Here is a 12175-nt window from a genome sequence, read left to right on the forward strand (position 1 = left end):
AGAGAGGCAGGAATTAAACTCAGATCATCGAGAGCACAGTTTTGCTACATGTCTGTCTGTTTAACTAATTTTTAATGTTTAAAGCATATACTCAAACATCTAATCATTCATAAGTGATTAATTTTCTCACTTTATTTAGAGTTTCAGGGCATATTTTTGATTGACAGTGTAGAAATATCAAATAATTATCATTAAAATACGAAACAATTTAAAAAAAACTATTGATTTCAGGCTCAACATAAAAAATATTGTTGAATAAAATGTAAAACATAAACAAACTGATCAGTGAATGTCCGCTTGAACTGAGAAAATGTGACTTTAAACAGAGAGCAGCTGAAGCTGTATTGATTTGTTTTACTGTCTTTACTGCAGATGAAGTTGGTATGTGCTTGTCAAATAAACATTTCAGACGTTTCTATGGATGCTGCACAATTTTTATGTCAAATTTAAGAATTTGAGTCCTGAAGAATAAATAAATCAGTGGAGATGTCCAATAGCAGAGATTCACTGTGTTTGTTTACAGTCTACTGTGGACATCAGCTGATTCACAAACACATTCATATTATCCACATTCAGTGCACTGCTGAGTCCTCTGCCATTTTGATCTATATAAGAGTATTTTGTAGTCTGCTGAGTATAAGTGTGTACATACTACAAAATGCACATTTAAAAATAGTCAATCACTCGGCTATTACTGTAATCTTTCTGAAGTGAAAGAACTGCAAAACACTTTATTAAACACCAACAGTTGAAGCAGAGGTTGATATTAATTCTGCCTGTTTTATATCAGAGCTTCAAAATACAACAGAATAAATCTCCGCCGGTCTCTTTTGTTAAGTTTAATTATAATGTAGCCTAAATTTATCCATAACACAATAATGCAGGCCGCAAGTCAGATCACAGCTTACTCAAATTCATAAATATGGTTGATATGAACCTTCTGACTCTAGTCATATTTTATAGGAAAATAATGAGCATATTAAACTGTTTCTGGAGGTTTACCTAAACAAATCACAAACCTACTAAATATCAGAGAACAATTGAGCTTATTGAATCAATGCAGAATATGCAGCACCTCAGAATCATTCGATTTGCAAAGGTGTAATTCAGAAATATCTTTACACAAGCGTGAAACGTTTAACTTCATTATTTTATAACAGCAGCAGTGCAGTTTACAAACATCAGCACAAGAGTAATATATATTATAATATTTTAAACTCATAAGATTTGTTATGGTGTACTTCTGAGAAATCTCTAAACGAGGGCAATAAAATGTTGGTTGTCAGCAATAGAGGAGGAAAATACACATAACGACAGCTGCGCCACAGGAAGGTGAAATCTCAGTGCTTTACATTTGCTGTGCTAAAATTCAGAAAAAACATCAGCACAATCTTTCAAATCAATAAATCTGGAAATGTGTAATTCAGAAATATCTCCACAGGAGGGAGAAACTTTGCATTTGAGTATTTTAGAATGGCAGCAGTGCAGTTCACAAAAATCACCACAAGAAGGTGCTGTTATAGCGAATATTTTAAATTCAGCAGATTCAAGATTTGCAAAAGTGTAGTTCAGAGAAATCTCCACAGGAGGGCGCAATATTTGATACATATGTAATATTTGTCTATTTGTCTATTGTTAGATCAGATATTCAGCGTGTGTAATAATGTGTTGATTTGTGTGTCGACTCTACAGGATCAGTGAAGTGTTGTGGACTGTAAGTCTGTTGAACAGAAGCAGAGACGAGTGGACAGACACTGACTGTACTGATGATGATCATCTGCTGCTGCACAGGTGATGTAGATCATGTGTGTGATTGGTTGTGTGTATGTGTCTGATCCACATGTCGGTTACCATCATTTGCTTTGTGGAGGGTCACTCCTCTACAAAGTAAATGATGGTAACCGAAGCGGGTGGGGAAGGGACGCAGGTCCAGAATTTTTATACAGTTCATTTTAAATTTTTTGCCAGGCTGTAAAGTATAACCCCTGCTGGACACGGCTCCGGAAGCTCCAGGGGGAGACCGAACTGGTATCCCCCCTTCTTCAGGCGCGCCTCACACTCACTCACCATTCACTCATATCGCAGAGTTCTGGCTGGCCTTGAACCAGCAACCCCTGAAGCCGTGGGGCAGCGCTCTTACCACAGAGCCACAGATCTCCATGTCTGAGCACTTGCTGGAACTGATGTTGGACTGCTGACCTGTGTGTGAGCTGATTCAATAAAACAAGATATATGTCAGATCTGAACTCTTGTCTTTATGAGTCTCTTCCTCAGAGAACTTGTGTTTATTCACTCATCAACCATCATTAGTTTCACATCAGCGTCCATCATCTTGGTGAACATAATGAACTCAGTGGGACATTAGCCATGGTGAGGTTTGAACCCGGGTCTCCTAGATTAAAGCTTATTACTTTAAGACCTGAGCCACTGAGTCTGGACAGTGAAGGAGAGGTCAGATTGGGGCTTTATCACTATTCTCATCACGACCAGGGTTTGACACATGTTTCTTTGTAATTTGGGCCACGAAAAACCTTCTGCCAAATGTGAAACTCTGTGGCTCAAAGGATGAGCGTTCACCTGCTATTTAGAAGTGTGAAGGATCGAATCTCATTTCTGCCAGATCGAGATACAAGTCAGAATTGAACTCTTGTCTTTATGAGTCTCTTCCTCAGAGAGCTTGTGTTTATTCACCCGTCATGGGTTTCGTTCCATCATCAGGGGCTCCTGGTCAGTATAATGAGGACAAGATGGACATTAGCCATAGTGAGGTTTGAACCCGGGTCTCCTTGATTAAAGATCAATAGTTTATGACTTGAGCCACTGAGTCTAGATGGTGAGCAATGTTTCTGAATGAGGCTTTATCACTGATTTCACCGTGACCAAGGTTTGACAAATTTCTTTGTAATTTGACTCACAAAACAACCATTGTGAAATGTCAAGCGCCATGGCTCAGTGGATGTGCATTAGACTGCCATACAGGAGACATGGGTTCTAACCCAACTATTGCTTACTTTACTGTCACTTGCTGGGATTCAGTCAGACAAAGAGGCCCAAGGAGCATGAAAGCCATGATGGGCTAGTGGATGAACATATGGTTGCGGTGGACATGGTTACGGCAGAGGCCTGGGTACGAAACCCACCTCGATGTGTGGCTCACACCAACGAAAGTACAAATAGCAAGGAAATTACGAGGCGGGGGAACACAAACATAACAATACTTTGTTGTTTTTCTGATTATCTCAGCAGTAAAAAGCAGCGGCAGTTCTTGGATTTGAACCCAGGTGTGCTGTGACAGCTTCATATGTCATGATGTGTGCTCTGACCACTACACCATCACCACACACATAAACCCACATTTCTTTCTCCAATGGGAGGATAACCACATTCTACACATTTTGAAAAAAAATTTAAATAAACACAAATAATTAATATCAAATGTAAATTATTTTAAATAAATGTAAACTGCATCATATGCGAATATATTATTATATTTCACTATTCAAAATGTGGAAAACATGCTTATTCTTCAATCAGACACATAAACATGTTTCAAATTATCTTACAGCTGCTTGTGGGGCTTTAAATGTCACTAAACATAATTAAACACTGGAAAATATCATCATTTACTTCTAAAGTCTCCTCATACTGTACTGATGACTCTACACCAAATCTGGCCAATCACATGCTCTCCACAGAAAGTCCCTCCCCCAACAAACACGCGACAGAGCAGCAGCACAACAAACACACTTTCTGGACTCTCTACTGGAAATATGAGCTCATAAATACCTTTCCTGGAGCTGTGAATCCGCCTGGATGTGGAGGAGCGTGTGGAGGAGCGTCAGCTGTTGAGCGCAGCTCAAATATCTGCAGCAGAAACACAACAGACACACGTGTGTATCTTCACTGCTGCAGAGGAGAGAGAGAGAGAGAGCAATGACTGAACACAAACACTACAACAACATCACTACAAACTAAACCAACGAAGCAAAGTCCCTTACAGGTGAGTCGCGTTACTCTCCATTTCTGCACTTGGTGTGGCTTTTCTTCGCTGTCGGGCTGTAATATCTGCTGTTGACTGACATTATGAGTCTGTCACTGAGCTGTCATCTGCTACTGGAGCTCAACTTGACGCCAGTAAAACGGTGTACCTGTGCTGATCTGGTGTTGCTGTTGTCAAAGGTGTTCAGGCTAAAAGAGCAGCTCGCTGATTCCGCCTAGTGGAGCGAATGGGATCTGCGCTTTAAAGCGCACCCCTAACCCCACCCCTCACAATGACGTAACTAGCTCCATTGAGTGCAGCGTCTGACATTGTAAGTCTAATATATGCAGTCTCAGTTTGCAAATCCAAGTCTGCATGCAGATACTATTGGAGAAAGACTGACCAAATATGCCTCTTGCAGAATTCACAAGATTTTTTACATCCACTCATTGCGTTTTCATTCAGCAACAGAAATACTCATAATTTAAAACTTATTGAACGGCTTAATACAATTTAGGATTAAAAATAAAGCAGCCAGTCATCTTTATATCTTTATAAGGCATTTAGTGAAGGAAATGTGTTCGTATTTTTGTTGGTAAAATTATCATTTGTGTCTGCGTCAATTAAATCTGTAAGCAATGAAAACATTCTGCATCCCCAATATAAGAGCTCATCAAACAAGTTCTATGTGTCTTTATTGATGAGTGGCGCATTAATTACCTACAGGCTAAATGATCATCTGGAGTGAAGAACATCATGGTGAGAAAGTCACAAGCTTGGAGGTTCAATATTCATGTTTAGCATTTAATTGATCAATATTTGATGTCAAGTCTGTCATCATCAGCTTCTGGAAATTGTTTCATATTACATTCGTATTGGTTTGATATTTCCACATTGTTCATCAAGCATTTGTGCTGAAGTTCAATATAAAGTGAGCACAAATAATGACCCATGAATGATTAGATGATTGAGTATATGCTTTAATAATTATTTTGACATTGTTAGGAGGGAAATGAACAGTTGAGACCAAAACGACTGCTGTGTCAGATCAAGAGAAGACTCTGAGCCGCAGATTCAATGAAATTAAAATAATTTACTGGAGATAGTTTGTGGTTCTGCGGCAGGAGAGCTTCACACTGGCATTGAGTTCGCTGGCCAATCTCCCTGCCTTACACTAAAACAGAAAATCTCGCCTACATACAAAGAAAATTACGTAACAGAGAATTTACACATAAAATAGAAAAACTCAGGAATCAGTTGTTTTAATCCACCAGGAATCCAGTTCCCCTCGAGAGCTCTCCATGACCTCTGACCTGGCTTGGTAGATGGGCCATTCTTCAACTACGGGCACTTTTAGCCTTGTGAAGTTGAGTAAAAAAAACTTGTTCAAAATGAACGTAACATAGCCTCATAAGTTTAAACACTTTGTCTAGTTTTAAGATCTGTAAGAGGACAAACTTAGATAAGAAGAGAAACATTTTCTCCATCGTGAACTGAACAAATGTCAATTCCAGCACATCTCAATATACAGCTTATATTTCTAAATGACATAAATGATGGCAGTCAAACATTGTCTAAGATCATTTTTGTTTCTAGTTTAACCAAATATTTCCACAATATCGATAATAATTATACATTTGTCAGTGAAATAAATTAGTTGTGTGCTGAATTGTACACCTGTCACACTCTAAAACTTAATATTAATTTGGTTAAGAGCTTATTAGAAAATAAATAAACTGAATTTGTATATTAAATAGAGCATGAACTCATACATTGTGACTACACTTTAATGTGTGATGAGAACTTTTTAAATGTTTTTAATAATGTGTGTGGTGATGGAAATGACATTTCAACAGTTTATTGTGAAAATAATGAAAAATAGCTTCACCGATTAACTTTGAATTGATACAAGCCTTTCATATATACAAAACACTCTTATTTACCCTCATTTTGTTTTGGTTTTACATTTTTTTAAGTAGGTTTTATTGTTAGTTTGACATAGAAAGAAGAATTTGAACAAAATTATATATATGTTTGGATATTTGATCAAAGGACATAAAAGTGCTCGTAGTTGAAGAATTACCCAGATCCTGAAAATAGAGATTTGACAGACTCAGACGCTTCAGCTGAACACATCACTACATTAGGTCATGTTTAACTTCAGTCACTGATCAAAATCATGTCAAAGGTTAAAAACTGATTCAAATAATCATAATAATAAAGTCAACAAGAACAGATTTTGATCCTTCCTGAAACAGATGAAGACAGAAAACGACTCGCTTCAACAGGAAGCAGAACTGTGCTCACGATGACCTCAGTTTAACTCAAGCCTCGCTGTCATTTGAAGATCCCCATAAAAACTGTGTGATATTTAGCATTTGATGATAAGTCTGTATTTAATAATAATTACTTTTTAGTTTAGACCTCAAGACTTTCTGCTTCCTTTTACACAATAAAATGTTTCTGGTTGTCAGCATCAGCGGAGGAAAATACACAGAACTACAGCTGCGCCACAGGAAGGTGAAATCTCAGTGCTTTACATTTGCTGTGCTGAAGTTCAGGAAAAACATCAGCACAATCTTTCAAATCAACTGAACTGCAAAGGTGTAATTCAGAAATATCTCCACAGGAGGGCGACATGTTTAAATTCATACTATTAGATTTGCAGTGGTGTCATTCACCAAAATCACCACACGAGGGCGAACATTTTAAATTCATCAAGTTCGCAGTGGTGTAATTCAGAAATATCTCCACAGGAGGGAGAAACCTTTATTATTTTAAAGCGGCAGCAGTGCAGTCCACAAAAATCCCCACAAGAGGGCGAATATTTTAAATTCAGTAGATTCAAGATTTGCAAAAGTGTAGTTCAGAGAAATCTCCACAGGAGGGCGCAATATTTGATACATATGTAATATTTGTCTATTTGTCTATTGTTAGATCAGATATTCAGCGTGTGTAATAATGTGTTTGTTTGTGTGTCGACTCTACAGGATCAGTGAAGTGTTGTGGACTGTAAGCCTGTTAAACAGAAGTAGAGACGAGTGGACAGACACTGACTGTACTGATGATGATCATCTGCTGCTGCACAGGTGATGTAGATCATGTGTGATTGGTTGTGTGTGTATGTGGCTATTCCACATGTCGGTTACCATCATTTGCTTTGTGGAGGGTCACTCCTCTACAAAGTAAATGATGGTAACCGAAACGGGTGGGGAAGGGACGAAGGTCCAGAATTTTTATACAGTTCATTTTAAATTTTTTGCCAGGCTGTAAAGTATAACCCCTGCTGGACACGGCTCCGGAAGCTCCAGGGGGAGACCGAACTGGTATCCCCCCTTCTTCAGGCGCACCTCACACTCACTCACCATTCACTCATATCGCAGAGTTCTGGCTGGCCTTGAACCAGCAACCCCTGAAGCCGTGGGGCAGCGCTCTTACCACAGAGCCACAGATCTCCATGTCTGAACACTTGCTGGAACTGATGTTGGACTGCTGACCTGTGTGTGAGCTGATTCAATAAAACAAGATATATGTCAGATCTGAACCCTTGTCTTTATGAGTCTCTTCCTCAGAGAACTTATTCACTCATCAACCATCATTAGTTTCACATCAGCGTCCATCATCTTGGTGAACATAATGAATTGTGTGGGACATTAGCCATGGTGAGGTTTGAACCCGGGTCTCCTAGATTAAAGCTCAATACTTTAAGACCTGAGCCACTGAATCTGGACAGTGAAGGAGAGGTCAGATTGGGGCTTTATCACTATTCTCATTATGACCAGGGTTTGACACATGTTTCTTTGTAATTTGGGCCACGAAAAACCTGTTGCCAAATGTCAAACTCTGTGGGTCAAAGGATGAGTGTTCGCCTGTTATTTAGAAGTGTGAAGGATCGAATCTCATTTCTGCCAGATCGAGATACAAGTCAGATTTGAACTCTTGTCTTTATGAGTCTCTTCCTCAGAGAACTTGTGTTTATTCACCCATCATGGGTTTCGTTCCATCATCAGGGGCTCCTGGTCAGTATAATGAGGTCAAGATGGACATTAGCCATAGTGAGGTTTGAACCCGGGTCTCCTTGATTAAAGATCAATAGTTTATGACTTGAGCCACTGATTCTAGATGGTGATCAATGTGTCTGAATGAGGCTTTATCACTGTTTTCATCATAAACAAGGTTTGACATATGTTTCTTTGTAATTTGGCTCACAAAACAACTACTGCCTGATGTCAAGCCCTGTGGTTCAGTGGATGAGCCTCTGCCTGACACACAGGAGACATGGGTTCAAATCCCACTGTTGCTTACTTTACTTTCGGTTGATGGGATTCAATCAGACAGTGTGGCCCAAACAGCAGCTGACAGACTGAAAGCCATGATGGGCTAGTGGATGAACACAAGATTGCGGTGGACAAGGTAACGACAGAGGCCTGGGTACGAAACCCACCTCGATGTCTGGCTCACACCAACGCAAGGTAATTAGAGCCGGAACACACATAAAATTACTATGTTGTTTTTCTGATTATCTCAGCAGTAAAAAGTAGCGACAGTGCTTGGATTTGAACCCAGGTATGCTGTGACAGCTTCAGATGTTATGCTGTGTGCTCTGACCACTACACCATCACCACACACATAAACCCACATTTCTTTCTCCAATGGGAGGATAACCACATTCTACACATTTTGAAAAAAAAAATTAAATAAACACAAATAATTAATATCAAATGTAAATTATTTTTAATAAATGTAAACTGCATCATATGTGAATATATTATTATATTTCACTATTCAAAATGTGGAAAACATGCTTATTTTTCAATCAGACACATGAACATGTTTCAAATGATCTTACAGCTGCTTGTGGGGCTTTAAATGTCACTAAACACAATTAAACACTGGAAAATATCATCATTTACTTCTAAAGTCTCCTCATACTGTACTGATGACTCTACACCAAATCTGGCCAATCACATGCTCTCCACAGAAAGTCCCTCCCCCAACAAACACGCGACAGAGCAGCAGCACAACAAACACACTTTCTGGACTCTCTACTGGAAATATGAGCTCATAAATACCTTTCCTGGAGCTGTGAATCCGCCTGGATGTGGAGGAGCGTGTGGAGGAGCGTCAGCTGTTGAGCGCAGCTCAAAGATCTGCAGCAGAAACACAACAGACACACGTGTGTATCTTCACTGCTGCAGAGGAGAGAGAGAGAGAGAGCAAAGACTGAACACAAACACTACAACAACATCACTACAAACTAAACCAACGAAGCAAAGTCCCTTACAGGTGAGTCGCGTTACTCTCTATTTCTGCACTTGGTGTGGCTTTTCTTCGCTGTCGGGCTGTAATATCTGCTGTTGACTGACATTATGAGTCTGTCACTGAGCTGTCATCTGCTGGAGCTCAACTTGATGCCAGTAAAACGTTGTACCTGTGCTGATCTGATTGACAGATTGACAGTGTAGAAATATCAAATAATTATCATTAAAATATGAAACAATTTTCAAAAAACTATTGATTTCAGGCTCAACATAAAAAATATTGTTGAATAAAATGTAAAACATAAACAAACTGATCAGTGAATGTCCGCTTGAACTGAGAAAATGACTTTAAACAAAGAGCAGCTGAAGCTGTATTGATTTGTTTTACTGTCTTTACTGCAGATGAAGTTGGTATGTGCTTGTCAAATAAACATTTCAGACGTTTCTATGTATGCTGCACAATTTTTAAGTCAAATTTAAGAATTTGAGTCCTGAAGAATAAATAAATCAGTGGAGATGTCCAATAGCAGAGATTCACTGTGTTTGTTTACAGTCTACTGTGGACATCAGCTGATTCACAAACACATTCATATTATCCACATTCAGTGCACTGCTCAGTCCTCTGCCATTTTGATCTATATAAGAGTATTTTGTAGTCTGCTGAGTATAAGTGTGTACATACTACAAAATGCACATTTAAAAATAGTCAATCACTCGGCTATTACTGTAATCTTTCTGAAGTGAAAGAACTGCAAAACACTTTATTAAACACCAACAGTTGAAGCAGAGGTTGATATTAATTCTGCCTGTTTTATATCAGAGCTTCAAAATACAACAGAATAAATCTCTGCCGGTCTCTTTTGTTAAGTTTAATTATAATGTAGCCTAAATTTATCCATAACACAATAATGCAGGCCGCAAGTCAGATCACAGCTTACTCAAATTCATAAATATGGTTGATATGAACCTTCTGACTCTAGTCATATTTTATAGGAAATGAATGAGCATATTAAACTGTTTCTGGAGGTTTACCTAAACAAATCACAAACCTACTAAATATCAGAGAACAATTGAGCTTATTGAATCAATGCAGAATATGCAGCACCTCAGAATCATTCGATTTGCAAAGGTGTAATTCAGAAATATCTTTACACAAGCGTGAAACGTTTAACTTCATTATTTTATAACAGCAGCAGTGCAGTTCACAAACATCAGCACAAGAGTAATATATATCATAATATTTTAAACTCATAAGATTTGTTATGGTGTAATTCTGAGAAATCTCTAAACGAGGGCAATAAAATGTTGGTTGTCAGCAATAGAGGAGGAAAATACACATAACGACAGCTGCGCCACAGGAAGGTGAAATCTCAGTGCTTTACATTTGCTGTGCTGAAGTTCAGGAAAAACATCAGCACAATCTTTCAAATCAACTGAACTGCAAAGGTGTAATTCAGAAATATCTCCACAGGAGGGCGACATGTTTAAATTCATACTATTAGATTTGCAGTGGTGTCATTCACCAAAATCACCACACGAGGGCGAACATTTATAATTCATCAAGTTCGCAGTGGTGTAATTCAGAAATATCTCCACAGGAGGGAGAAACATTCATTATTTTAGAGCGGCAGCAGTGCAGTCCACAAAAATCCCCACAAGAGGGCGAATATTTTAAATTCAGTAGATTCAAGATTTGCAAAAGTGTAGTTCAGAGAAATCTCCACAGGAGGGCGCAATATTTGATACATATATAATATTTGTCTATTTGTCTATTGTTAGATCAGATATTCAGCGTGTGTAATAATGTGTTTATTTGTGTGTCGACTCTACAGGATCAGTGAAGTGTTGTGGACTGTAAGTCTGTTGAACAGAAGCAGAGACGAGTGGACAGACACTGACTGTACTGATGACGATCATCTGCTGCTGCACAGGTGATGTAGATCATGTGTGTGTGTTTGTCTTGCACATGTCGGTTACCATCATTTGCTTTGTGGAGGGTCACTCCTCTACAAAGTAAATGATGGTAACCGAAGCGGGTGGGGAAGGGACGAAGGTCCAGAATTTTTATACAGTTCATTTTAAATTTTTTGCCAGGCTGTAAAGTATAACCCCTGCTGGACACGGCTCCGGAAGCTCCAGGGGGAGACCGAACTGGTATCCCCCCTTCTTCAGGCGCGCCTCACACTCACTCACCATTCACTCATATCGCAGAGTTCTGGCTGGCCTTGAACCAGCAACCCCTGAAGCCGTGGGGCAGCGCTCTTACCACAGAGCCACAGATCTCCATGTCTGAACACTTGCTGGAACTGATGTTGGACTGCTGACCTGTGTGTGAGCTGATTCAATAAAACAAGATATATGTCAGATCTGAACCCTTGTCTTTATGAGTCTCTTCCTCAGAGAACTTGTGTTTATTCACTCATCAACCATCATTAGTTTCACATCAGCGTCCATCATCTTGGTGAACATAATGAATTGTGTGGGACATTAGCCATGGTGAGGTTTGAACCCGGGTCTCCTAGATTAAAGCTCAATACTTTAAGACCTGAGCCACTGAGTCTGGACAGTGAAGGAGAGGTCAGATTGGGGCTTTATCACTATTCTCATGATGACCAGGGTTTGACACATGTTTCTTTGTAATTTGGGCCACGAAAAACCTGCTGCCAAATGTCAAACTCTGTGGCTCAAAGGATGAGTGTTCGCCTGCTATTTAGAAGTGTGAAGGATCGAATCTTATTTCTGCCAGATCGAGATACAAGTCAGATTTGAACTCTTGTCTTTATGAGTCTCTTCCTCAGAGAACTTGTGTTTATTCACTCATCATGGGTTTCGTTCCATCATCAGGGGCTCCTGGTCAGTATAATGAGGTCAAGATGGACATTAGCCATAGTGAGGTTTGAACCCGGGTCTCCTTGATTAAAGATCAATAGTTTAT

General features: G+C 39.2%; 1 protein-coding gene and 5 long non-coding RNA genes across 8 annotated transcripts in view; 3 read left to right on the forward strand and 3 right to left on the reverse strand.

The window, feature by feature from the left end:
- Positions 1-2246, forward strand: part of LOC148679920 (uncharacterized) — an 8599-nt gene extending 6353 nt beyond the window's left edge. Inside the window, exons 5-6 of the long non-coding RNA XR_015942230.1 lie at positions 1693-1791; positions 1969-2246. This is a non-coding gene — a long non-coding RNA (uncharacterized LOC148679920). The remainder of the gene's footprint in view (positions 1-1692; positions 1792-1968) is intronic.
- LOC147844620 (uncharacterized) overlaps positions 1-4216 on the reverse strand; it is a 23224-nt gene extending 19008 nt beyond the window's left edge. Inside the window, exons 1-3 of one of the 2 annotated variants that reach the window (XR_015482589.2) lie at positions 3999-4216; positions 3787-3906; positions 113-2210 (exon numbers count right to left, since the gene is read on the reverse strand). Coding sequence is in view for 1 of the 2 variants with exons in the window: in XM_087248017.2 (XP_087104143.2) it covers positions 3787-3906; positions 3999-4021 (143 nt within the window). In the remaining variant the exon portion in view is untranslated. Of the gene's footprint in view, positions 1-112; positions 2211-3786; positions 3907-3998 lie in introns of those variants that run through there. The other variant, XM_087248017.2, reaches the window with a different exon arrangement.
- LOC148679921 (uncharacterized) lies at positions 3713-7523 on the forward strand. Its single transcript, XR_015942235.1, has 3 exons — positions 3713-4000; positions 6970-7068; positions 7246-7523. It is a non-coding gene; the product is annotated as an uncharacterized LOC148679921 (long non-coding RNA).
- Positions 4939-12175, reverse strand: part of LOC141381592 (uncharacterized) — a 23922-nt gene continuing 16685 nt past the window's right edge. Inside the window, exon 2 of the long non-coding RNA XR_015482732.2 lies at positions 4939-5656. This is a non-coding gene — a long non-coding RNA (uncharacterized LOC141381592). The remainder of the gene's footprint in view (positions 5657-12175) is intronic.
- The window catches only part of LOC147844623 (uncharacterized), an 8575-nt gene continuing 1338 nt past the window's right edge, over positions 4939-12175 (reverse strand). The window contains exons 3-6 of one of the 2 annotated variants that reach the window (XR_015942221.1): positions 11243-11576; positions 9264-9420; positions 9052-9171; positions 4939-7487 (exon numbers count right to left, since the gene is read on the reverse strand). This is a non-coding gene — a long non-coding RNA (uncharacterized LOC147844623). Of the gene's footprint in view, positions 7488-9051; positions 9172-9263; positions 9421-10736; positions 11577-12175 lie in introns of both variants that reach the window. The other variant, XR_015482643.2, reaches the window with a different exon arrangement.
- LOC147844622 (uncharacterized) lies at positions 8978-11612 on the forward strand. The gene is made up of 3 exons (XR_015482720.2): positions 8978-9265; positions 11073-11171; positions 11335-11612. It is a non-coding gene; the product is annotated as an uncharacterized LOC147844622 (long non-coding RNA).

This window comes from Danio rerio, chromosome 4, assembly GCF_052040795.2.
Source record: "Danio rerio strain M-AB ecotype USA chromosome 4, GRCz13ab, whole genome shotgun sequence".
Lineage (NCBI taxonomy): Eukaryota > Metazoa > Chordata > Actinopteri > Cypriniformes > Danionidae > Danio > Danio rerio.